Source organism: Urocitellus parryii, chromosome 1 (genome assembly GCF_045843805.1).
Source record: "Urocitellus parryii isolate mUroPar1 chromosome 1, mUroPar1.hap1, whole genome shotgun sequence".
NCBI lineage: Eukaryota > Metazoa > Chordata > Mammalia > Rodentia > Sciuridae > Urocitellus > Urocitellus parryii.
The window spans coordinates 189,225,901-189,252,938 of record NC_135531.1 but is presented as its reverse complement, the minus strand read 5'-3'; the positions used below and the strand labels follow the sequence as shown (position 1 = coordinate 189,252,938).

At 36.1% G+C, this 27,038-nt stretch overlaps 1 protein-coding gene across 4 annotated transcripts in view; it reads right to left on the bottom strand.

Annotated features, from left to right (window-relative positions):
- The window catches only part of Uggt1 (UDP-glucose glycoprotein glucosyltransferase 1), a 113,463-nt gene that overhangs the window by 17,881 nt on the left and 68,544 nt on the right, over window positions 1-27,038 (bottom strand). For 3 of the 4 annotated variants that reach the window (XM_026388184.2, XM_026388192.2, XM_077802386.1), the window contains exons 19-34: window positions 25,748-25,868; window positions 21,365-21,409; window positions 20,272-20,370; window positions 19,457-19,480; window positions 18,875-18,969; window positions 16,949-17,155; window positions 16,049-16,180; window positions 15,314-15,444; window positions 11,679-11,774; window positions 8,163-8,265; window positions 6,807-6,886; window positions 5,518-5,707; window positions 4,201-4,359; window positions 3,333-3,418; window positions 1,562-1,646; window positions 256-344 (exon numbers count right to left, since the gene is read on the bottom strand). In XM_026388184.2, coding sequence (XP_026243969.1) covers window positions 256-344; window positions 1,562-1,646; window positions 3,333-3,418; window positions 4,201-4,359; window positions 5,518-5,707; window positions 6,807-6,886; window positions 8,163-8,265; window positions 11,679-11,774; window positions 15,314-15,444; window positions 16,049-16,180; window positions 16,949-17,155; window positions 18,875-18,969; window positions 19,457-19,480; window positions 20,272-20,370; window positions 21,365-21,409; window positions 25,748-25,868 — 1,742 coding nt within the window. The remainder of the gene's footprint in view (window positions 1-255; window positions 345-1,561; window positions 1,647-3,332; window positions 3,419-4,200; window positions 4,360-5,517; window positions 5,708-6,806; window positions 6,887-8,162; window positions 8,266-11,678; window positions 11,775-15,313; window positions 15,445-16,048; window positions 16,181-16,948; window positions 17,156-18,874; window positions 18,970-19,456; window positions 19,481-20,271; window positions 20,371-21,364; window positions 21,410-25,747; window positions 25,869-27,038) is intronic. The other variant, XM_026388199.2, reaches the window with a different exon arrangement.

Genomic DNA, 27,038 nt, shown 5'->3' with positions numbered 1-27,038 from the left:
ACTTCTCCAAAGAGCAGGCACAGCCCAACAAAAGTTAAGAAGCATGGAACAGAAGTAAGTCCATCAGGAGACACTAACCTCCTTTGGTTAATTAACTGGAAAATACTCATCTATTCCAAAGTAAGAATACTCACCTATTCCAAATCTGGCTACGAGAAGCAGAATGGAAAGTCCCAGATACTAACTCAAAAGGAGGGATGGATGGTGCTTATATCTGTTTTTCCTTAAAAACATTATTTTATGATGCCAATTTACCATTTGAATGAGTCCCAAAATCCAGATTCATTCTCATTTGTCCCGTCACTCAGCAAGTCTTCGTTCACCATGTCTGCCTTCTTCTGAACCTGCAATTTACATGGCAGATTATATTCCTCCTAGTATGTCCAAGAGACGTAAAACTAACTTACACTGGATGTATGCTGTGAATTCTCTCATAAGCAGTTACAGCCCCAGATGGAGCCTATCAGAATTCAACATAAATGCCTTCATCTGATGTTCACATTAGAGCCTTAAGTGAGAAGACAGTCATCTCTTTTAATGAAATAACCATTTTTAATTTGTATAATGAGCAAAGAACCTCAAATTCAGATGCATTGAAAATGTAGTCTAAATAAAACTAGAGGCACAAGTCACCAAGCTAACAGTGGATTCTAGGAAAGAGACATTTAGGTCATGACCTGTTTTCAGGTTTTACTAACACAAACACAGGGTGAATTTTCTCAATAGCATGCTTTTCTGCTCAACCATGCAGGCTGACTCTATGTTTTCCTGTGTGTAATGATTATTTATTCCAAAATACATTTTACTTTAATTGAAGGCACAAAGAACTTCAAAATGTTGAGGAAGAACTACCATTTCATTGTTCAATTTTCACTGTCATTTTCCCCGAATATTCTGAGAATGAAAACATGAATAATACTATAAATTGTGACTACATAGCAACACTTCTCTACTGAAAACATTTTATATAACATGGGAATGATTGCTCACTGAGACTACCCAAAAGGTACGATCTCTTGGTAAAAGAAAATCACCAGTTCACATTTACAAAGACATTGTGGCTTAAAGCAACATTCCTAATATTGCTACAGTAAATTCCAAAGAGAATCCTTGGGCTGGTTTCAGCACTCATTCCTCCCCCACATCTATGGGAGACATATTCAATGACTCAAGTCTCTCTGTGGAGCCTGAAACCTCAAGCCCTGTATATACTATCTTTTTCCCTATACACACCCACCTGTGATAAAGTTTAATTTATAAGTAAGGCACAGTAAGAGATTCACAATTAAAAAAAAAGAACAATTACAGAGATACATTATAATGAAACTAAAGTGAATGTGGTCTCAGTCGGTCGGTCTCTCTCTCTCTCTCTCTCTCTCTCTCTCTCTCTCGAAAATCAAGAAAAACAGTAGTATTTTCAGACCATGGCTGACCATGGGTGACTGAATCCTAGCGTAAAGGAGGAACTGCTGTCCGTATTTTTACATGTTATCATCTGAACACAGAGTACTACTACTTTGACCAACTATAAAGAGGGCTGTCTTTCATACAGCAAACTCACCTTCACTTTAATAATTTTGCTTTTGAAGTTGTTGAGGACGACAACCACCTCATCAGCATCAGGAGGAGAATCTGTACCGTCGTGGCTTAGAGAGAAAAGCAATACAGACATTACAAACCATAATTCTCAAAATGCAGTAGATGGTCAGCCAACAATATGCCCTATTTTTTCATCACCTTTATCATAAAGGAGTTTTTCAGAACCAGTAATTTCCTCACAACCTGAAGGAAACCCCTTCAAGCTGCATAGAAGCACCTGTTGAGCTCTCTATATGGTGAGTACCCAAACTTCCTTCAAAAGTTCTCCTCCGAATCACTTGTCATAGACTGAGAGGTTCCCAGGCATGGAACACGCACGTGGTGAGCACTGAACAAGAGCATGTGCTCACAGGTCTGACCCACGCAAGGCACTCTGAGTAAAGAACCACAAAGGGGTTGGCTACTTTGAACCATCATGAGAACTACCTCACTTCTACTTTTTAATTGGAACAGCTTTATAAAGAATTCTACTCTCCCTCTGTCTGGAGGTATATAAACTGCCAAGTCAAGGCCCTGAACTCAATTTGGTGCCTCCAGTAAAAAGAACTATGATCAGGAAGAACTACAATTAATTTGTAGGCAGACACAACAGTGGAAGAAAAAATTTACATAAGGTTTTCCTACCAACCAATTGTAATGCTTAAAACTTCGAAACACCAAATTTCAAGGTGCAGAGGTCACAATAATAATGTGAATGCACTACATTTGCTGCCATACAGCACAGAACAGAGTTATCTGACAAAAATAAGGTTTTGACAGGGAAAAACCTGAAGTATGAAACACTCCAGCATCAGAGAATATCTACCCAGAGGCAAATGCTAGACAGCCAGGAAGAAAGGGGACCCCATAACCCTAAGGAAGAGGGAAGACAGGAAAGTCACACACAGAAGGGAGAGAATTTAGAAACACAATTAAAATTCTCTAAGACCATTATCTGGAGAAAACATTATTTGGAGAAAAACCCACTATTTAAAATAAAATGTTATTATAATACAAATTTCTATTTCCCGGGTAAGAAATATGAACTAATCTACATTGCTTTCATGTGTGTTAGTAATGCTATGGAGCCAAGGCAACACACAAGGGAGTATTTCAAATAAACTCTAATGAAAACCATTCTCTAAATAAATCGGTAGGAAATTTTTTCATAATCTAAAACTAATTTAAATCATTTTAAGCTGAATTTAGACCAAACTTATTTAAAGGCAGTATAATATTTTTTAACTAATAGATATGAGACATAAACCTTAAAGGCAAAAACCCAGCTACTGACAAAATGTTCTAGAACAGTTACTTCTTCCACACCACCACAGGGAAAAAATGGAGCAGACAGAATGGGCTGAGGTCATATGGCCTATGTATTTGCAAATCTCTCAGGTCGGATATACTCTCCAGGTAGAAAAGTTTGAATTTCTTTTTTTCTCCCTTCTTCAAATGACTAAATTTCTCATCTGCCTATAGAGTGCATCATAGTGATAAAATGATTTGATCCTGAGATAGTGCTGGCACAAAGGAATCACTGAAGCATAATACCTGACTATTACTCTCTACACCTCTTATTATTCAATTCTCTCTTAATAATTATAGCACATTTACTTTCCTGGAAAAGTATCACACATATGACTATAGATTAAATTGGTGATGCCTGGCAAAATGCCAGGGTAGTATCCAATTAGAGCTGATTCTCATTTCAAAATGCTTAGGAAAAATGTACCTGCATCACATAATCCTACCTGTAGATTCTATAAATATCTTCGGACCGTCCCTTTCTAAGTCTGAGAAGCCAAGCTCCTGGGTTGGCTTTTAGCTGAAAGTAGCCCTAGGAGAAGAAAAACAAAAGCCAAATTTTAGTTCCTTTTTAAAAACATCAAAATGCTGTTTCTTAGGAACAGTTACTCCTTTGGGTGTCTAAAATATGATATTTATCTTATAAATAAGATAGTTAACAAATTGGGCAATGCAAAAAAACAAAAACAAACCAAATAATTCAACTACACATTAGAAACTCTAGAAAATAGAGTTCAGTCAAGCCAAGAAGTCTGCCCTTAGCTGTGCTTCAGGGAAGAGTCAATGTTCGATGACTAAATAAGCTGTAAACTTCCTAAAGAAAAGAACAAGGTTGACAGCTCATGAATAATGCATTTCCAGGATCCAAATCAGCTAGAGCTTTGTATTGCAGCATGTTGATTTTTTGCTTTATTTTAAAAACTTGACATGTAATTCTATTTTCCAAATTTAACCAAACTAATGATATTTATGTTGCTTGTTTTGTTTTGTTTTCCTTTCAGTGCTGGGGATTAAGCCCAGGAAGGCCTTACACGTGCTAGATAAACATTCTACCACTGAGCTACCTCCCATCTCCAACCCTTAGCAATGTTGTATTTTAATATTTTATTTTTAAATTTCTATTTATTTATTTTTGCAATGGGGGATTGAACCCAAGACTTTGTGGCAAACTAATGATTTTTATATTAACCAAATTCTGTCAATTATGAATCGCATTCTCACTTTATGGTTCAGAATGCTGATTGTTCCATCGTAAATGACAGTACCCAACTCAATGTGACTGCTATCTCACCACCTGATTCTCTGATTATTTACCAGATTGGCCATAACAATGGTGTCCACAATAACTGGGTCAGCTGAAGTTCCCAATGTAAACTGCAGGCCTCGTGGGGGTTGGCCTGTGGTGATGTCATAGCAGTGGCCTTCTAGTAACAGATACTCCAGCTCATACTCAGCAGCCACTATGCTGTCCACCTGCAATATCAAAATCAAATTACCTGAGTCTATTCAGCAACAACACGGATGAGTCCAAAATGCATTTTTACAAAGTAATGAAGAAGTCAAAAAGACTTACATATTACATGATCATATTGAATGAAATTCAAGAAAAGGCAAAACTGCAGTGACAGAAAGCAAATCAGTATTGCCTGAGGCCAAGGTGGGGGACTGCCTGCAAAGGGGAATAAGGCCCTTTTGGCAATGAAGAAAGGTTCTGTATCTTGATCGTGGTGATTACTGATTGTGTATAATTATAAAAATTGGGTTGAAAGGAGAAAAAATAACATGGAAGTCATTCCAAAAATAGAATAATACTCCTAACATTATAGAAAAAATTTAAAAACCTAAATAAATGGAAAGGCATCCTACAGCCATGGATTAGTAAAAAACTTGTACATAACATTCACAGCAACATTACCCATAATAGCTCAAAGTAGAAACAACCCAAATGCCCATCTGTGAATGAATAGAGTGTGGTATACATATACAAAAGAATATTATCTGGTAATATAAAAGAATGAAGTACCAACACATGTGATAACATGGATGAATCTTTGAAGCCATTTTTTAGAGAAAGAAGCCAGTCACAAAAAGCCCTGTGTTACATGACTCTATATAGACAAAATGTCAGAATAGGCACATGCACAGTAATAGAAAATAGATTAATAGTTGCCTGGACCAAGGGAACAGGGATTGACTGCTAATGAGTATGGAGCTTCTTCTGTGGGTGATAAAACATATCTGGAATTAGTGGTAACGGCTGCACAGTTGTGTGAAACCTTTGGCCTGTACTCTTCAAAGGGTAAATTTGAGGGCATAAGAATACATCTGAATAAAGCTATGACTTTTTTTGTTTTTTTAATACTTATTTTTTAGTTTTAGGTGGACACAATATCTTTATTTTACATTTATGTGGTTCTGAGGATCAAACCCAGTGCCCTGTGAATGCTAGGCGAGCACTCTACCACTGAGCCACAATCCCCAGCCAAGCTATGGCTTTTTAAAAAATACATTTTACTCAGATACTAATTTCTCAAAGGTCCCTTGATTCATTTTATTCAGTCAACCACCACTAGTAACATCATAAATGGGTTTCATACATAATTAAATATTTGGAAGCAATGACATTCTTACCTCTTCTAAGTAAATGTTATCAAGGTCATATGGTGTTCTGACAGATTCTACCATCCAACTCTCAGGTGTGTTCAAGTTCAGAGTGAACAGTGGAGACTGTGGCATATCCAAAAACTTTGCTATTGGACCCTTAGCAAAGCTATTATCTGAAGTGAAAGAAATCTCTGGTTCTAAGACATAACGGTAAAAGCTGAAATTGAAAAAAAGAGTGTTAGATTTTTTTTCTAGGCAACCATAGTCCTTGAGTCTGCAAGCATCAATACAAGTAAACACAGCTTAAAACAAAGTAGATTTGGAGGAATATCCTTCCAGATTGGGAGAAGTACTTCCCAAACTATCGTTTAAGTTAATGATGCTTCCAGTTATAGATGCAGAAGAAGGGAAGGAGAAGTAGGATTGAGGAAGGAGCCATTCCTTCATATGGGTGACTGCAGTCAAGGTCACAAGCATTTCCTGAGCACTTTTTTTCCCTTGGGAAGAATCCAGTTTCCCCTTAAAAACTAAGTTCTGAACTAGGTGTGGTGGCACACATGCCTATAATCCCAGCAGCTTAGGAGACTGAGGCAGAGGATTGTGAGTTCAAAGCCAGCCTCAGAAACTCAGTGAAATCCTGTCTCTAAATAAAATACAAAAAAAGGGCTGTGCATGTGGCTCAGTGGTTGGGAGTCCCTGAGTTCAATCCCTGGTACACAAAGAAACAAACAAGTTCTAAATGGTGATTGAGTTCTCAGGCTAGTCCTAAAAAAACACTACCTATAATAATTTAAACATTTCTTTATGGGAGGACAATGGTGAAAGCTGGGAACCCTTTGGTCACTTGCTAAGACTCTTTCAAAAGGCTCAGAATTTAACCTATAGAACATAGCACATTTGCAATTGAGGAATGTATGCTACACTATTAACTTCTTTTTATATTACTTTTTCCATAAATAACCGTTCCAAAGCCTTTGACAATAGAGAGCTAAGCCTGTTCTCTTTTTCAAGATACATGTAAACTAACCTAAGCAAGTTTTCTCTAATATATCCATTGCAACCCGAAGTGACCACTCCTTCAAGATGAAAAGCAAGTACAAGTAACCTGGTTTTTCACTAGCACCTAAATACTCCCAAGCCCACACTATGTTCTTAGAAGTTCAGATTAGAGCTAAGATTTGGCACAACTGAACATTTATTAAATGACCCTTTCAAGCATGAAGTCTACCTAAAATCCACTAAACTTCTTATTATTTAATCCTCCTATTGGATTTGGTTCCATTTTTCCAATTGTTGCCTTAAACAGTATGTTTTACCTTTTTAAAGGCATGTCCGAAAGTTTCGATTGGCAGTTCATAAATATCCTTAGGTTCATGTTTATAAGCTGAGTTAAAACCTAAAAGACCAAATCAAATGACAAAATGTTAAAATTTTCTCTTCAGAGATTTTGTTCTTCAAGAACATTTCTTAATATCTCAAGAAAAAATATAAAGCTGGGTGCAGTGGTGCATGCCTGTAATCCTAGCAACTTGAGAGGCTGAGACAGGAGGATTGTGAGTTCAAAGCCAGCCTCAGCAAGTTAACGAGGACCTAAGCAATTCAGCAAGATTCTGTCTCAAAATAAAAAGTAAAAAGGGTTGGGAATATGGCTCAGCTGTTAAGTGACCCTGAGTTCAATCCCTCATACCAAAGGGGGAAAAAAAAAAAAAAGATAACTGACATAATGTGTGTAGTGAGGAAATTTCTGGAAATCACAACTCCTGCACAAAATTTACATCACATATACATATGACTTGGGTAGGGGGGGAAATAAGCTATCACATATCACTGCTCCTTTTATAAAGAAGTTTAACACAAAGTCATAGGGAAGCAACAGATACATGACAAATATCTATCTACACAAGGAAAACGTAAGGGCTAGGTGATAGCTGGGCACAGTGACACACACCTATAATCCCAATGGCTCAGGAGGCTGAGGCAAGAGGATTGTGAGTTCAAAGCCAGCCTCAGCAACTTAGCAAGGCTAAGTTTTATTCATCTCTAAATAAAATACTAAAAAGGCTGGGGATATGATTCAGTAGTTAAGTATCCCTGGGTTCAATCCCCAACATCCCCGACACACACACACACACACACACACACACACACACACACACACACACACGGTTAGGTAATTATACTTCAAAAAAATTATTACCTTAAAAAAATCCAAACAAATAAAATGTTGAAGTGTTTTGGTTAGCGCCTTCAAAACGTATTTAAAATTATAACATCTTTATAATAAAAGCTAAAAGATAGCTACAACAAAAATTCCATGGTAATAATAAAAAAGGACAGTGAAAAGCAAAATTCTTTTACCTTATTTATGATTTTGCTACTAGAAATTAAAATATAGCATAAATTAATTTAAAAATAGTTTGCTCTGAATGAGGATGCTACTAATTTTTTTAATTATATGAAATAGCCAACAAAACTTGTACCAACTTCCTAAAGTTATAAAGTTGTTTTCCAAGCCATTACAAACTTTATGATGAATACTCTGCTGAAGATGCCTGTAGCATTTTCCAATTCCCCTTGAAGATGACAAAGGGATAAAGGAAGTTTTCAGACAATTCAAGAGTACAAGACTACTTCAGATAAAAATGATATGAACTGATGAAAGTGGTCCTTACCAAGAGCAATGGGGCAAGCCTCTGTGCTTCTCTGGTGACAGGGTCAACGACAGCCATAACATCAAAGTACGTCTCCCCTTCCTTTGGCCTCAGTTTAATTGCACTATGAAACATACAAATGATAAAACATTAACATGGAGGAAACAGGAAACAACTTTAAGTTATTGTGATGTTTTTGTTTTGGTTCAACATAACCTATTACCCTTCCAACATTTCAAAAAACTTTAGATCTGGAACAACTATACTACGATGCTGGCCAACCATAAGATTAATCTATTACTAAAGTTTATAAAACCCTGATAACTCAGGCTTACTCAAAATATTTTAAAGATGTATATGAAGAGAAGAAAACCAGCTTGAAACAGTATTTTTCCCCAAACTGCTAAAAGCTACTTTTGTTAGGTTCTACAACTATTGGAACATCACGCTGATTTTTACTTCCTGGCAAAAAGAGTATGAGGAAAGAAGAAATAAATCATTTTTAAAAGTAATAGAACTGGGGATGCAGTTCAGTGGTAAAGTACTTGCCTAACATATGTGAGGCCCTGGGTTCCATCCCTACTATCACAAAAATAAATTAACTAAAAAGAACATAAGAAGATTCCAAAAATCTGCAAAACCGAGAAAAAGAAAAAAATGCAATCACAAAAACCTCATTATCCCAATGACTAGCTGCATTTCTATGTAATCCTTTTTAGATACTTATATGAAAATTAGTTCTAAGTATAGACTTAGGAAATTTAAAATAATTTCCTCCAACCCCAACCACTTCAACATAAATATTTCCACATATTGTTACACACCAAGCATCCTGAATAAGAAATGATATTTTATTTACCAAGTGAAACTGCCACAGTTTATTACTCTTCAATGCTGAAAATTTAGACAGCTTTCAACCTATAAACAGTCTGTATAGACAGCTTCTCCATATCTGCAAAGTTCTTTAGAATCAAAGAAGATCTAGACAGAAGATTATGGGGTCATGGGATACAAATATCTTTGTGACTAGTGTTAAACTGCTTTTCCTGAAGATCTATAGTAATATGCAAGGCAAAACAATGAATCACACCACATCTTTGTTAGAATTAAGTTATACATATTTTGTCTGTTCTTATAGCTGGTCACTCTTTGGTTTTCTAGAAAGAATATACATTTATTCACATAAAGCTTCCTGTTACAACGTTTCCCTCTGAAGTCACACTGACTTAGGTGACTCAAGAGAAGCAGGGCCCTCTAATGAAGTTTAAAAATTTGAATAGATTTAAACTTCACCCAATTTTTCAAAATGACTGGTTTGGTTTTGTTTAACCTGGTAAGTATATTCTTGTGGTTCAATGCTGATCTCTACTCTTATATGCAAGAGCATTTACTCAGTGGGATGAAAACAAAAGTATAACACAAAGCAGAACATAATTATTACAATTGGGTAATAATTAGATGCTGATGAAGTTATTTCAAATTTTAAGTGATTTGGAAATAATAATCACTTTAGAATAGCTTGTCATGCAGCAGACGCTTGCAATCTCATAATATTAACAACTTCAGATTCAATCACTTACAATGATTATTCCAATACAACAAAACATTTTTACCTTAATGTAGTTATTCTCAAAATGTGGCTCCAAACCAGTCGCATCAGCCCCACCTGGACATTTGCTAGAATCAAACTTTCTGGCTCCCACCCAGATTTATTCAGTTAGAAACTCTGGGGGCAGGTCTAACAATCAGCATTTTTAAAAGCTTCTGAATAAAAGCCAAAATTTGAGTGCTACTGCACTAATATAATTTGCAATTCTGTGCTACTTTGTAATCCTAGCAGAAAAGCTCATTAGAAAATAGCATTATAAGGCTGAGATTGTGGCTCAGTGGCAGAGTGCTTGCCTCGAATGTGTGAGGCATTGGATTCAGGGTCTCACCAGCACAATGATCTGCAACAGGCATGCCCAGCCAATGATCCTGTGAGGGCCTTTAGGCACCCCCACACTATACAACAAGAAAAGGGCAAGAGAAAACGAAAGAAGAGAGGAATGTTGGTGTGCAAATGGGAACAATATAAACTAATAATATTAAATTTAAATATACTTGCAGTATTAGTAAGAGAAAAGCCAGGAAAAAAGCCAAACATGATAGAGGAACAAGATTTCGAGATTTTATATATATATTTACTTAGAGTGAGTAAAGCAAATATCCAAGAATACTGTGTTTCACTAATGATGATATTCACAAGCATGGACCACACTGTGACAGTAAGGGTATACAAACTTATGGTCCAGACCTTTTCATTCTAGCATAAATGAGAAATTTCTGATTTAAATATGAAAAACATTCATTTAGCTAAGACAACCCCAATAAGAATTTCTCTATTATAATTTGTATTGTAATAAAATTTGTAATTAGGGCACTTTAATTATATAAAACTCATGGAGAAAAGGATATAGATAATATATTATTATCAAGAAGTATGCAGTGTTGAAAAGATGGGTGCAAAGTGGGTGCAATCTGGCTGCTAGTGGCAAAATTCCATGAGGGTTAGATGGGAGGTGCAGAAGTCTCCACCCACAATTAGGAGGCACATCCAATGCAAGCAGAGAGGGGATCAGTCCCAACCTGCCATCATCAGACAATCTAATCCCCACCAGAATTGGCTGTGAGAAATCACAAGTGACTACACCAACCAATCCATGCCAGGTAAATCAGGTCAGAATCACACAAGAGAAGCACACATAGAGTCATATTTAAAGCCTTCCTGGGATTCTAAGATGCAACCACATTACATACTTTCCAGGCAATTGTACAGTTCTCCCCAAAAACAATTTAGTCTAAGTGGAATCACAAGGGAACAACCAGACTCTAGAACATTCCACAAAACAAAAGACTTGGATTCTTAAAAAATGTCAATGTTGGGGCTGGGGTTGCGGGTCAGCAGAAGAGTGCTCATCTAGCACACGTGGGACACTGGGTTCGATCCTCAGCATCACATATAATAAAATGAAGGTACTATGTCCACTTATAACTAATATGAAAAAAAAAAAGCCAATGTCATAAAAGACAATAGTCCCCCCTCCCCCCCCAAAAAAAGGGGGAGGGGGACTCTTCTGGACTAAAAGAGACTAAAAGGAGAACTAACTGCAACGTGTGTAATTAAGATCAAAACAACAACAAAAGCACTTGTGAAAGGTCATTACTGAGACACTATAGAAATGTAAATAAGGATTGTGTATTAACATTACTGCATCAAAGTTAAATTTCTGAGGTAGCTATCAGTACTGTGGAAGACATTCCTGTATTCAGGAGATTCATGCACACACACATATGCCTATATGTACAAAAAAATAACATGGTCACAAATATATATATATAGGTGTTCACATGAATTTGTTTATATGAAAACTGTACACCAAATCTTCCATTTTTATAACAACTTTTACACAAACCTGATATAGAAAAATAAAGGTAAAGGTAAGCCTAAGAGTTTAATATGCAAGAACATGTACAAATTCAACATTAATTCTATACCTGTGTCTGTCTTCAAAAAACCGGTACTCAATTCTTGCATCTCCTTTGGGTTGAGCTGACAGGAGAGCATCCACCTTCATTACCAAGTCACTTGCCCTGAAAGAAGAGATTAAGGAAATCTTACCATTAGTTTAACCATAGGTTTTCTAATCATTGTTAAACACATCACCAGCCCAAATACTGAATGCTGACCAGGATGGTTTAAAGAAGACATGAGGGGCTGGGGTTGTGGCTCAGAGGTAGAGCACTCGCCTAGCATGCGTGAGGCACTGGGTTCAATCCTCAGCACCACATAAAAATAAAATAAAGGTATTGTGTCCATCTACAACAAAAAATTAAGAAGGCATGAACTCACACCAACATGCATTAAAAAACAGTACTGATTTTGTAAGTGATTAGGTGGATGGCCTTGAGGACATTACTTATTTTTTGCATATATGAAGTACAGAGCCCAACTCTGCAGGACTCTTGTAAATACTGTGCTGACTAAACATATCAAGCACTTTGCACAGTGCCTGATTCATGACAGGTTGTCAATATTATTTACAAAACAAAAAAAAAGTTCCTTCACTGGCTTTTAAATGATGTTATTACTTTCTGTGAATATTAGAGTAATAATTCACTAGAAAAACATTGAGAGAAATACAAAGGAGAACATGAGATTACACATAATAATCACCATCAAAAAATTAGTTATGATACTGTAACTCATAATTCTTTTTAAATATATATGAACAAAAGTGGGATTATATTTGATAACCTAACTTTTCCTTAAAAATACATCATAAAACCTTTTTATTAGTTAATAAATACAAGGATATATTTTTATTTCAAAAACTGTATTATAATATACTATACATATATCATAATCTATTAAACCAAGCAGCTATTAAACATGTATGTTGTTGCAATCAACACTATAGTGAACAATTTAGAAAAGTATTTGTTTTCCCTACTTCTTCTAAAGTTGACTTCTTTATTTTTGTGGTACTGGTGGATGAACCCACGGCCTTCAGTATGCTAGGCAAGCACTCTACTACTGAGCTACACCTCCATCCCTAAACTTGATTTCTAACCAAGAAAGATCTTGAACTACATCAGGAGCCTAAATAATCTTTTATTTAAGACTTTCTTTTTTTTTTTTTAAAAAAAAAAAAGCACTTGTGACTATATTTCTACTGTAAACAAGTTTATATATTTTTATTTGAACAAAAGAACTATATCAGATTAGCTTTTTTGGTTTAATTTTTCAATACTAATTCTGAATACAGATAGAACAGGCTATTTTCTGCCTGTGATACTTTAACATGGTCACAAAACAGGGCAAGGGACACCCAGTTATGTGGGATGGTGTGAGAAGGTTAACAAGTAATTCCCTAAAGGTTCACAAAGTACCACAGATAAAGAGTACACAGTCAAGCTTCAGAAGGCTCAGAATAGCCTTATGGCTTTAGGTTTGGGTTATGAATGCAAGCTGTGGCTGTAACAGAGCAGCCACTCCAAAATGAAACTGCTTTGGTGCTAATAAAAACCCTACACCGGCAAGGGAATTCTGAGACTCTGAGTTTTAGTATCAATTTCCTAGAAGCTCCATGACTACCTTATTTCTCTAAATAGGGATGACCAGACCCAGGGTCATTTCCTTTTGGCAAAAGGTGAGTCTTATAGGAAGAGTCTGGCAATGATACAGTCTACAAAGACATAAGGAGCTCCCCAGAAAGCAGCCACAGAGAGAGGGATTGCTCCAAAGGCATGCCAAACCAAGTCTAGGTGTGACACGGTTGCTTTAATGCATGAGGTATCTCCTGGTTTGCATAAGGGAAGCATTTCATAGCCTGGGACAAGAGGCATCACTCAAGAGCCACTGAGGTAGGAGGCAGGAGGGAACTTCTTTCTCTATAGCCCTGGTATTGGTCAAGATGAAAAAAACATTTATTTCCAGGGTTGGGGATGCGGCTCAGTGGAACAGCAATTTGTCCGGCATGCATTAGGCCCTGTGTTTGATCCTAGGTATCATTTTTAAAAAAGATATCTAGAAGATATCATGTAATCTAGAAGATTACATGAGACTTGAAAAATAGACTACTCTGGCAGTTATCAAAGTCAAATGTCACTAAAATGTGAATCTTGAACTCTGCAGCAAGATGGTACATGAAAAAGATGAAGGAAAAATAAGACAACTTTAAAATCTTATATCATCCAACTATGATTCAAAGAATACTACCAAAAGAGTGAAAAAGCAACCCATAAAATGGAGAGAAGGGCTGGAGATGTGGCTCAAGCGGTAGCGCTTTCACCTGGCATGCCTGCGGCCCGGGTTCAATCCTCAGCACCACATACAAAGATGTTGTGTCCGCCGAAAACTAAAAAAATAAATATTATTAAAAAAAATAAAAGGGCTGGGGGTGTGGCTCAGTGGTCGAATGCCCCTGAATTCACTCCCTGGTACAAAAAAAAATAAATTAAAATCGAGAGAAAATATCTGCAATACATGTACCTAATAAGGAACTGACATCAGAATATATCAAGAATTCCTACAACTAAACAATAACAAAAAACCAAACAGCCCAATTAAATATAAGCAAAGAATTTAAGTGACACTTTCCCAAAGATATTCAAATGATCAATCTGCATGTGAAAAGACATCAAACATCATTAAAGATTACAGAAATGCAACTCAAACTGCTAGGAAATACCACTTCAAACCTATTAAGATGGCTATTAAAACCACACACATACACACACACATTTAAAAAAAAAAAAGGGACTAACAAGTGTTGATGAGGATTCGGAGAAACCCTTATGTGTAGGAATATAAAATGGTGCAGCCACTGAGGAAAAAGGTAGCTGAGGATATAGCTCAGTTGGTTGAGTGCTTGCCTTGCATGCATAAGGCCCTGGGTTCAATCCCAAGCAATACACACACAGACACACACACACACAGACACACACAAATAATAATAATAATAAATATAAAACTTATATTAAAACAATTAAATATAGAGCTACATCCTCAAAATACACATACATGTGATATTTAGTGTAGAAATCAGGTTTGTATGACAACAAGCTCCAGTTATATAGCAGGAACATGGTCCTTTCAAATACTTTTTTTCTTTCATTAAGAGAAATAACTCACTAAAATACATTAGTTAATAAGCATTAAAATAATTAAAATAAAAAGCCAACAATAACCAACATCACTTTTGGAGAATGCAAGAGCAACAACTCTGTATTCTGTACTGGGGGTGGGGGGAGGAGAGGAAAAGAAGTATTTAACCTGCCTTTCCTCACCTGAACAAAATAAAACTGAAGGAAAATAAAATAAGATTAAATAAGAAAGTCTCTCTTTCTGTAGATATTCCAAGAATAAATAAGCTATGTCTACATATCAAAAGTTTGACAACATACCAGAATCAAAAATAAATAAAACTGGGAGAATTCAGTTCTTTAAATAGCAGCCTGTGAAATAAATTAGCTGTTTTAACAGAAAGATAAATTAAAACATGAGGATTATTACAATTTAAAGCCAGAAATAAAACATCTTGGACTAGGTAGTGAACAATATATAGTGAGAAAAGTCTAATTAATATAAACTCTATATCATGAACTAATTTCTCTATGACTAAACTTACACATCTTCTTCTACTCGAAGCTGCTGAATATGAGATTTTATTTTCTGCCCAGAAGTTTTCAAAATGATATTTTCTAGGAGGTGGAAATCATCTTGGTTAAAAAGCTCATTGTCCTCCAGAGGCCCAATGATCTATGAGGAAAAGAAGAGTAGGTGGTCAGAGCAGACAAGCCATTCATCATCAGCAGCTAAGAAGCCCCTCTACTGTCCTCAGGCTATCTCATACACCAAATGCCTTAGACCCAAGGCAGGTACAAACCAAAAAAAACTGAAAAAATAAAAAGAAAAGCATGAATCATGAATCAACTCATAGTTTTGTGTTTACTTATTAATGTCTCAGGCACATAGATTATACATGGATGTGTTTCACATTATTTTACAGTAAGCAAATTCCAGAGTAAAGTAGTAATGTAATGTAGTCTTCACCCATTCTCACCAAATATCAGTAATAAAGCCTACTTCTGTGTATCAAAGTTGTACTGAGTTGGGTTCTGAGAGCCACCACACTCTCACTACTTCCCACAGTCAAGACACAAACAGCAGAAGGTTCTATATCCAAAAGCACACTTCCCTGAAAACAGGAGCAAAAATATCACTGGCACCTCAGAAGCCCTAATCACCTTTGGAAAGAAGGTGGCTCTGTTGGAAGAGTTTACTAGGTCAGAGGAGCATGCTGCAAAGAGTGTTCGTGGACCTAATGTGAAGTCAAGCTTGTCTCAGCTTGACAGATCCTCACCCTTCCATTGCTGATCACTGCCCTCTGTCCTTTCTTCAGCTTCAGAACATCCCTGCAGTACACGGCGTGAGATAAAATGAAATCCATTTTGGAAGACTCAAAGACCTCTTTAAAAAGACTGAAATCCATGCCCTAGGGAAGTAATCATTTTTAAGGAAAAGTCATTGTTACTAAGCAAGCCATGATGAGTAATCAATGAATAAACCATAAAATGCTCTTTTATGACAAGTGAATTTCAAAATTAACATTATGTCTCAATTCTCCACTCCCCCCCCCAATAAAATACCCATTCCTTTCTCCTATTCTATCATGTAATTTGTTCAATTGGCAGTCTGTTTTCCATACCTTTACTTTGCATTTTTAAATCTTGTTAATTTCAAGAGAGAGCTATTTTCTCTAACTGAAACTCAGTATATCTAGCATCTTATAAGAAATTTTAAAACCACAAACACTGTCAAAAATAAGTATCATTAACTAAATGAATAAATGCTGGCTTTTATTAGAAATATATCAAGAACAGAGAAGCCTGTAACTCATAAGTGGCTCAAATCTCCATTTCTTTTACTTTATAAACAAATCAAATATTGTCTGTCTTTCAAACTGAATAAAAGGCATTGTCTCTGAAACGTAGGCAAGTTTAAAAGCTAAAGGGAGGAGATGTAGCTCAGTGGCAGAGTGCTTGCCTAGCCTATTCAAGTCCCTGGGATTGATCCTCAGAACAGGGGGTGGGGAACAACAGTAGGGTTGCATCAGAATCATTTCTTAGAAAGATTCTTCTAAATTAAAGAAAAAAAAAGTCCTTTGAGACACGAGCTAATCACAAATCCTGATATTGAATAGGACACATAAGCCCAAGGGAGTGAACAGCTATGGCAGAACAGGGAATGCATGGAGCCTTACCCCAACAGAGAACTCCCCAATGTCAGCTCCTATGGCTAGGGCCTCTGCTGTCTCCTCCTTGGCCATTTTGGTGATGAAGTTCTTAGCAGAGTTGGAGGTCTGAGTCTGGAGAGCTGCCCAGATTGCTCTGGAGATCTGAGTGTTCTCATAATTTATCTCTTCACTTGGATTATTGATCATGCTTATCCTAACATTGTTACTAGATTTCTATTCACAAAATGGAATAAAGAAGTATGAGGCAGATGCTTCAGACTTAAAAAGCAGCATTAACACCAATCATAAGTTCTCTAAGAGCGAAATAACTGCTCCCTTAAAAGTCCTCAGTAGTTCTCCTCCGTGTTCAGAATGAGATTCGGATGCTAGACACATCTTCAAAATCCTACATTAACTGGCCCAAATCTTCCTTTCAAACCTAATTTCTTACCACCCCTGTAATACAGCAGACATTACAGACCATCAGAACCTGATTTTCCCCAACACATTTTACATTCTTCTAACAAACATCATGCCTCAGGCTGGCCTGTGGACCTCAACTTCATTCCATCTTTTCTCCCATAAGTTCCAATCACTCTTCAGGGCCTTGCTAAAATCTGTCTTCATGCATATGGTCTTTCTACCTGCCTACTAAAAACTAATCTTGCCTTGAGTAAAAAGATAGGAATCAACGTGGAAGAAGATATCTGGAACCCATAAAACCTAAAATGGGCTTGTATCAAGAATATACGCAACATAAATTCTTATGTATCAAAAGACACACATAAGAATATTCATAGCTTCATTCTTCACAATGGCCCCAACTAAAAACTTAGTTGCCCCTTAAACCGTTTACACAAAGAACAAAATTTTGTGGTACAGCCATTAAGATATAATACTACACAGAGAAAAAGAACTAAATATCACCGAGCAAAGAAACCAATTATAAACAAATCCATATACTAAGATTCCAGTTAAATAAAGAAAAACACAGATAGATGTTCTGTGATGTGAGAAGAGGGAACAGAGCGGGTAGTGACTGGGGAATTGGTGGGGGAGGGATTTCAGGAATTCAAGAATTCTCTATTTCTTGATCTGAGTAGCAGTCACATGGGTGACACAGTATCCTATGATTTGAGCACTTATTAATCTTTATTTTACCTCAATAAAAATATGTTTTGAAACGGTATTCTCCTTCCCAGTTCTCCTACTCAAATACCATCTGAGTGGTTCATCAGCTTGTTAGAGTGCCTCATACATAAATCACCTTTCACTAGAACTGCCTCTGACTTAACCTTGCACAATAGACGTACTTGGCACCATAATAAAATTGAAATCATCTATGTACTTCCTTATTTCAGTAAGCCTTTCTGAGGGCACGGGAAGGAAAGGAGACACAAAGAGGGTAGTGAAGTCTGAATGAAGCTGCAAATTCAAATAGTTCAGGTAAAATAATTTTGACCCCTCATCCTCTGACAACAGTACTCTCTAGAAGAAAGCTTCTTGTCAACCACTCAGCATTGTCATTCACTCAAGTCCTTCTTCTCATATGCAACATCTTTCAGAGCATCTCTGTGAATATTCCTCTGTGTAACTTGATCTACTTTTCTGAAAAGTTGGCCTCTCTTGAATCTCTCTCTGTGATACACAAAATCTCCGTAGCATCTCTGGAGCAAGAACACAGTCACCCAAGAGAAACTTGTCTGATATGGTCTCACTAATTTTTTTTTTCCCTAAAAGAATGTATTCCTTTAAATAAAGCCAGGACGCTATAGTCTTTGATCTCATTTCTTAGGAGCTGACAGACCTCTGAAGACCTAACACTCTTTCCCCTCAAGCACTAAGCAAGCAGGGCTCCCAATACCCATCAGAATGATCACATCAGCACAGAGACACCTAGGAGCACAACTGCAGTCTCAAACAAAATTACAAAATGAAGTCATAGGTACTTGCCTGATGTTTGATAGCATCATACAATAACTGCCTTCCAGAAGGAGTATCAAAATCTCCAACAATCCAGAAAGTTACTGGCCTGATAAAAGAATCATCTGTAAAAACAAACAAACAAACAAACAAAAAATAGCAAACTGAATTGAAAGAAAAAAAGCACATCTTAGCATATTGTTACGAAGCCAAATAATTTCTAAAAACCATGCAAAAGTAAGAAAATGACCAGTTTAATAAAGATACAAAGCAAAAATAGTGAAACTTCTCTACTAAAATGAAAGCAGAGTAAACTTTCAAGTGGCTTAATTAGAAATGAAGAACATGCACTGATTAATTAGGAGGTCTGGGGATTTGTTAACATATAGAATGAAACATGTGAGTAACACAGAATAGACTCTAATCACATCAACTGATAACTAGAAACTATTATGCTCTGCAAAAAATTTTGCAAAATTTCTCTGCATTAATATAGCCTATTGTTACCACAGGTTCCAGCAACATCATATAAAGTGTCAATAAATTTTGAATAACAATAGTCTCTGAAGATAATTAAGAAAAAGAATAGAACATTCTGAAGTTTTGAGTTACCATAGATTTCCTTGGAGGACATTCCTGGACAAAGGTGAAGGAAAAAAGTAGAAGAAAAACAAAATGTCATTTCTATAATTAATGCCCACTATAAGAGTCAAAAGATTAAATGATGGATAACACGATCTCTGCTTCTTTCAGTTCTTTAATCTCTTCAGTGCTACAGCACTGTCCCAGGACCACTGAAACAATTTCTTGGAGGAACCTAGTAGGGTGGTTGCCTGTACTCATATATACTGAGGAACCAGAAATCCTCCCTAGGAGAAGATCATCACAGGGATAAATATGGAGCTATGTTAAATGATAGGCATTGCTTTTTTGAAAGGATAGTAAATATGAACAGAGAGGGAAAGAATCTCCCTGCTAGTGAAAAAGCATTATTTTACACAGTCTTAGCTTAATTAAGCAACTCTACATTTTTAAAAAAATCAGTTTAAAAAATTTACACCAGTCTTTCTAGAACCTAGTTTATCTTATAAACTCTAAAATAAAATTACTCTATGGTGTCACTGAAGAGGCAAGTAAAAACCTATTTTCAATCCATTAACCCATTTTTATATCATATTTTCCCATTTTGAACCTTAAAGGATTTTTCCCTTTTAACTTTAATAGCTAATATAAAATTTATAAAGACAACATTTGAATTTTTAAACATATATAAAGAATTAAATTTTAAATAGGCATTTTCTATAGACTCAAAAAGTTAAAAGAAATTGTGAAATCTCTTTCCCCAGATATTAAGATTAAATTATGTTTGTAAATACCAAAACAACAAGAAAAAATATTAAATCCAAGATAAGCCCCAAATAAATTACCTTTCTTTGTCAGATAGTTCATACTATTAGCTAGAGCAGCAGTCTTGCCTTGGGAATCCAAGGCAGAAAATCTAGCATAATCATCTACAAAGAAGTTATCTGGGAAAAGAAAAAATGAAATAGATGTATAATTAATATACTTCAGTTCAATATACTGCTAATATTCAACTTATTACCTGCTTTGATCATAATAAGATGTATAAAAATACACGAGTAAAACATATTAAGTTCCAGGTGTACTGAACAAGTTCACAGCATGATCCCTACCCCATTGATCAAACTTTAAGACACAAAGTTAATGAGTCATGAACATGCCTCACAAATCTATCATGTATGCATATGCATCAGTTTAATGGTTTAAATGCATCCTGTTTCCACTGTCACTTTGCAACTCTTAGAGATCTCTTAGAGATCCTCTCAATTCATCTCTCCTTATTCTAGTTCATCACTAGAGTATACTCCTCTCTAGATCACAGAGGGAAGATATAAAGAAGAATCTGATTTTTACTTTCCATGTCTAAGAAAATAACATTTTTTCTCTAACCTTAACGGAAACAAAAAGTCATTTTCACTATTTTTAAGTAAGTATTTTCTTCAATTACTTCCCAAAGGTAGCATTCTTATTATCATGGTTAATGAGATCACTCCTGCTAAGACCTCAGTTTCATCAAGTCATTCCCTTGCTGTAAACTACCGAGTAATTTCTTCCCATAAAATAGTCTGTTGTCTACTATGATAAAAAGACTGCCTCAAGCAATCTACCCCACCTTAATTCCTATTACAACATAATACACACACCTTTCCCCATTACTGTTCTCCAAGAACACCTGCTTGCCCACTTACCTATCTACTTGTCTGTGCACCCACTAACCCATCTATTTTTTCACTCAAGAAAGTACTCTGAAATGAGATGGACATCATAACTCTAGGTACATTTTTGATGGCACATATAGTACAACTTTACATCATATACTACTAGAGAAATGAGAAGCTATGCTCTGTTTGTGTACAATGAACCAAAATGCATTCTCCTATCATGTATAAATAATTAAAACAAGTTAAAAAAAAGAAAAAAAGAAAGAAAAGAAAGTACCTTGATAGTCACTTTCACCACTTCTATTCAACATAGTTCTGGGAACTGTAGTCAGAGCAATAGAAGAAAGAAATTAAAGGGATACGAATAGGAAAAGAAGAATTCAAACCATCACTATTTGGGGGTGACATAATTCTATATTTAGAAGACCCAAAAAACTCCACCAGAAAACTTCTAGAACTCATAAATGAATTCAGCAAAGTAGCAGGATATAAAATTAACACCCATCAATCAATTATGTTCCTATACATCAGTGATAAATCAACTAAAAGAGAAATTAGGAAGACTATTCCCATTCACAGTAGCCTTAAAAAATAAAATATTTGGGAATCGATCTAACAAAAGAGATGAAGGGCCTTTACAATGAAAACAAGAGAACACTAAAGTAATTGAAGAGGACCTTAGAATATGGAAAGATCTCCCATGTTCTTGGATAAGCAGAATTAATATTGTCAAAATGGCCATAGTACCAAAAGTACTATACAGATTTAAAGCAATTCTAATTAAGGTTCCAATGACATTCTTCATAGAAATAGAAAAAAACAGTCATAAAATTCATTTGGAAAATAAGAGGCCCAGAATACCCAAAGCACTCCTCAGCAAGAAAAGTGAGGCAGGAGGCATCACAATACCAGACCTTAAATTATACTACAGAGCTACCGTAACAAAAACAGCATGGTATTGGCACCAAAACAGACATGAAGACAAATGGTACAGAATAGAAGACACAGAGACAAACCCACATAAATACAGTTATCTCATACTAGACACAGGAGCCACAAACATACATTGAAGGAAAGATAGCCTCTTCAACAAATGGTGCTAGGAAAGCTGGAATATTCATATGAAACAAAATGAAACTAGAACCCTATCTCTCACCCTACACAAAACAACTCAAAGTGGATCAAGGACCTAAGCATTAGACCAAAGATCCTGCACCTATTAGAAGAAAAAAGTAAGCCCAAATCTCACCATATTGGATTAGGTACTGAATTTTTCAACAAGACTCCTAAAGCACAAGAAGAAAATCAAGAATCAATAAACAGGATTTTATCAAACTAAAAAGCTTCTTCATAGCAAAGGAAACAATCAAGAACGTGAAGAGAGAGCCTCCAGAATGGGAAAAAAAAAATTTTGCCACTTGCACCTCAGATAGAGCATTAATCTCCAGGATATATAAAGAACTCAAAAAACTTAACCCCCTGCACCCCAAGACAAATAATGCCCAATCAATAAATGGGCAAAGAAACTTAACAGGCACTTCACAAAAGAAGAAATATGACTGGTCAACAAATATATGAAAATAATGTTCAACATCAGTAGCAATTAGAGAAATACAAATTAAAACTACACTGAAATTTCATCTCACTCCAGTCAGAATGACAACTATCAAGAATACGAGTAACAACAACTATGGTGAGGATGGGGAAATAGTTACACTCCTACATTGCTGGTGGAACTGCAAATTGCTGCAGCCACTATGGAAAGCAGTATAGAGATTCCTCAGAAAACTTGGAATGGAAACATCATCTGACCCAGTTATCCCACTCCTGATCATATACCCAAAGGACTTAAAATCAGCATACTACTGTAACACAGCCACATCAATGTTTTACAGCAGCTCAATTGACAATAGCTAAGCTATGGAAATAACCTAGGTGCCTTTCAACAGATGAATGGATAAAGAAGATGCAGCACATATACACAATGGAATATTATTCCACCATAAAGAAGAATGAAATGCTGACATTTGCCTGTAAATGGATAGAACTGGAGAACATCATGCTAAGTGAAATAAACCAATCCCAAACAACAAAGGCCAAATATTCTTTCTCATATTTGGATGCTAACACAATAAGTGGGCAGTGGAGTGTGGGTGGGATAGAAGTTCACTGGATTAGATAAAAGGGAATGAAGGGAAGGGAGGATGGAAAAAACAGTAGAATGAATCAGACATAACTTTTCTATGTTCATATATAAATACACAACAATGTAACTCCACATTATGTAGAACCACATAAATGGGAAGTTGTACTATATGTTTGTATGATGTCAAAATACATTCTACTGTAATGTAAAACTAAGAGGAACAAATTTAAAAATTTTTTTGAAGCATCCTGATTGTCTTATACTGGCAAACATGTCGCATGACATCACACATCAGGGTAGAGAAAGAACACCACAGTCTTAAAGCAAGGATCCTTTTTGTTATGGTTTGAATCTTAAAAATGTACTCCAAAGGCTTCTATCTTAAAGACTTGGTTGTCAACCTGCGGTGCAACTGGGAGGTGGTGGAACCTTTAGGAGATGGGGCCAAGTGAAAGGAAGTTAGATGATTGGGACACTTGAAGGTGATATTGGGACCCCAGGCCTTTCCCATCTTGTTTTGCTTCCTGCCACTAGGAAATGAGCAGTGTTGCTCCACCATTCACTTCCCAATAGAGTGTTCTGCTTGCTACAGGTCCAAGAACAACAGAGCTAACTGACCACGGAATACAACTTTTGAAACCATGAGCCAAAATAAACCATTCCTCCTTTTTAATTTGGTTTTCTTAGGTATTTGGTCACAGGTGACAGAAATCTGACTAATACTCTTCTTAAAAGGTCCCAATCAGTAAAGACCAGAGAAGATTAGGTGAAGGTCAGGAGGATGCCAGTGCCTGCTCACTAATATCTGCACTTGCTTCAAAGTGCAAATTGCAGCTATGCCATTGCAGACCAGCACTCTTCCACAGCTCATCACTACACCCTTTGGTGGAAAAGGAAATCCCCAAACCCCCAACTGCTACCATGCTCCTTATGCATAGATACTCCAAACACTGCCCTTCAAATCTAATTAAAAATGATAAAACAACAAAGCTCAGAACAAAGAATGGTAGGTAATACTGCTTGCCTTGCTCTACTAAAACTTGTGCTAAAACCCAGACACAGTGGCACATGCTTGTATTCCCAGGGGCTTGGGATATCCTGAGTTCAAAGCCAGCCTCTGCCAAAGCAAGGCGCTAAGCAACTCAGTGAGGCCCTGTCTATAAATAAAATACAAAATAGGGCTGGGGATGTGGCTCAGTGGTCAAGTGCCCTGAGTTCAATCCCTGGTACCACACACAACAACCCCCCCCAAAAAAAACTTCTAGTAAGAAGCTAACACAGTTCACTTTTTGAGCAGTTTCTTTTTAACATATAAGCATATGTTTATTTTTCCTCTGTGTGTTATGTTTATGCATATAAATACATTATATTTTTCAAATAAGCATAAATTTACATTTTTTTCTACCTAAAAGGAAAGAAATTCAGTCTCAAGTAGATTAGTCATAAGAACTATAAATAGATTTGCATTTTAATTATACCCAAATACACCAACAAATACACTTGGTTATGATTTCACCTATCTTTCCTTCCCCAGCGATGATGACAGCTTCACCTTATTTATAGGTGTTTGCTGAAGTGGCCTGCAGAGTCCCAGTGGAAAGAATAAGAAACAAACTGCATGACGGCATAATCAAGTTCTTAAAAGGTATTGCTATGGAAAACATCTAATATCTATCAACTGAGGAAAGGGTGGAATAGTCCACAAAATGGAATATTTAAGCCACTAAAAAGGAATGAAATATTTACTGATATGCTACAACATAGAAGAGCTACAGAAATATGCTAAAGGAAAAATGCCAAGCACAAAAGGCTTCCAATAATAAAATGTCCAGAATAGGAAAAACAGGAACTGGGCTGCCGGGGGACAGGAAGAGTGGGGGGTGGACAGTGGCCCATGGGTTCTTCTCGGGCGATGATAATGTTCCAAAGTTAGATAGTGGTGATGACCGCACAGCTTTGAGAATGAACTAAAAACCATAAAGTTGTGCACTCCAAAAGGCTAAACTGTGGGATGGGGATATAGCTCAACGGTAAGGAATAGCCTAGCAAGTGTTAGAACCTGGGTTCCATCTTTAGGAAGACCAAAAAAAAGGTTGAGTTTTACAGCATATACATTATACCTCAATGAAGCTGCTATATTTTTTAAAGGTATTCTTATGTTCTCAGAGTAAAATCTTTGGAGATATTTGTTGACATTACAAATGACTAAATCTAGAGAATTAAGAAACCTCAACTGCTATTTGACTGTAAGAATGCCAATAAGTTGGTATTTAAGTGGCACTGAATGTTTTCCAAAGATAAACTTTCTGGTTTTACCTAGGAAGAATTCATCTTCTTTAGATGAGAATTCTTATGAATTTGAAAGCTCATATTATGAACTCAAGGTGCAATGAGTTTAAAAAATCAAATTGTGTTATAACCTTGGGTTATCTTATTAACATTACAGTCTAATAAATGAAAAGAATTTGAAGCACAAATCAAAAATCCAAAAGTTGTTCCTGAAATGCTCCTTACTATTTGCTGTTAAATCCAGGTACTCTCGCTCAGCTGTCAAAATCCTGGAATTGATTCGTGGAACAACATTCGGCTGATTCATGATATACTCTACCACATCTTGATCGTGGGACAGTTCACCCTATAGTAAAAAAATAAACAGAGGGGACAGGGGTGTTATGCAAATATCTCCGATAATAATTCACTAGGAAGTAAAAAACTATCAGCTTGATAATAACTTCTTTGTGTTGATAACAGCTAAAGACAGAAGTTACATGTCATTGCCAAGCATAGATAGATAGGTGTTTTATGTGCAGAATCTCTAACTACATCACCAATGTGAGGTAGATGTTATTAACATTCATTTTAAAGATCAGAAGACTAAGGCACAGAAAAGTTAAGCAACTTACTAAAAGTTACAGAGCTAATAAGAAGAGAGTATGAAATGCAAACGTTCTCTCTACATACTACTGTGCTTCCTCAGAGAAAAAGCAAGCACTTCAAATCAGTTAAGAGTTAACATAAGCAGGCCCAGTGCAGTGGCTCACACCTGTAATTCCAGCAACTTAGGAGGCTGGGGGAAAGGGATCATAAGTTTGAGGCCAGCCTCAGCAATTTATTAAGACCCTGTCTCAAAATAAAAAATAAAAAAGACTGGGAACATAGTTAAGTGGTAGAGCATCCCTAGGTTCAACCCATAGCACCAAGTAGACACACAATAGAATGAACACAAGCAGAAATTCACTGAGATCTACTAATAGCTCCCTTTTTTCTAAAGGGAAAGTCAAAGCACTATTATCAATCAAATAATATGCTTTGTAATAAAATCGCTCGTAGCTTTTTTCAATCTCAGGAATTCAAGTAACCCTGCATCTCTTAAGTCATGATTACACAGGGAGGAGAAATCATCAGTCATTTAGTCAACTCTTTTGTGCATCTCATATTATAGAAATAATTGTATTTCTTAAAAGTGATCTTAGAGTTAGTAACTGGAAATCTGCAAAATTCATCATACTTAAAATATTCAATATAAAAGCACTTTTTAAAAAATTATTAATTGAATATAAACAAATCTAAAAACTCCCAATTAGATGTTGTTTGTGACTATATATCCTTACATTTATTTATGTATTTTGACGTTCATACCATCTATACTGCATATCTTTTTGAACAGTGAGTTTAGACCAAAATTTAAAATGTGCACTACTGTGACACACAGTTCTAATTCTTGGTATTCATTTTTAAAAGTGTACAAAGATATACATTTAGAATATTCACTGTAGCACTGTGAAAATCTAGAAGCACTGTTCAA